Source organism: Cryptomeria japonica, chromosome 8 (genome assembly GCF_030272615.1).
Source record: "Cryptomeria japonica chromosome 8, Sugi_1.0, whole genome shotgun sequence".
In the NCBI taxonomy this organism is placed as follows: Eukaryota; Viridiplantae; Streptophyta; class Pinopsida; order Cupressales; family Cupressaceae; genus Cryptomeria; species Cryptomeria japonica.
The window spans coordinates 738,262,128-738,262,685 of NC_081412.1; the positions used below are offsets into that span (position 1 = coordinate 738,262,128).

At 36.4% G+C, this 558-nt stretch overlaps 1 protein-coding gene across 1 annotated transcript in view; it reads right to left on the reverse strand.

Annotated features, from left to right (window-relative positions):
• LOC131857953 (replication protein A 70 kDa DNA-binding subunit A-like) overlaps nucleotides 1-343 on the reverse strand; it is a 1,254-nt gene extending 911 nt beyond the window's left edge. Inside the window, exon 1 of the mRNA XM_059210750.1 lies at nucleotides 1-343. This exon is cut by the window's left edge and continues 911 nt beyond it. Coding sequence (XP_059066733.1) covers nucleotides 1-343 — 343 coding nt within the window.
• Between the last annotated feature and the right edge of the window lie 215 nt (nucleotides 344-558).

The window sequence follows — 558 nt, forward strand, 5'->3', positions numbered from 1 at the left end:
CACCGATAACATCAACCAAAGTATTGTTGCTAGTGGTGAGAACTTTATTAATAGGGTTGAATTGTAATTTTTTTTCTGTTTCAGCAACATCAGAGGCACACCGTTTCAAAACAGAAGTTTCAGTCAAGATAATCTCTAGGTGGTTGTTAAGCTTATTGTATACTGTGCTTGCATCTTTTACAGAATCTTTGAAAACAACATACCAAGCTCCTTTTTCAACTCGGTGATAGTGCAATTCTGCTATTTCATCAAAGCAAGTAATTCTAACTTCACAACCCTCTTCGTCTACAATATCGAAACTAAAGACTTGACCATTGCATTTTATCGTATTATATTGGTGCATTTTCCTCTTATTTGTTACTCGACCTTTTATTGTCCAATTGTTTTGGTAAGGGTTAAAGCTTTTAACAGGGCTGATATTTTCAGAGGGATTGTTCTATGGAGAAGGCAAATCCGCACCAAATTTAAGAGCACGTTTACTGGAGGGTGGTGTTTCCCATCCCAACATTTTCTCTTATTGTTCTTTAAAGAGGTACCTAGGTTTTCCAACCAAATCAC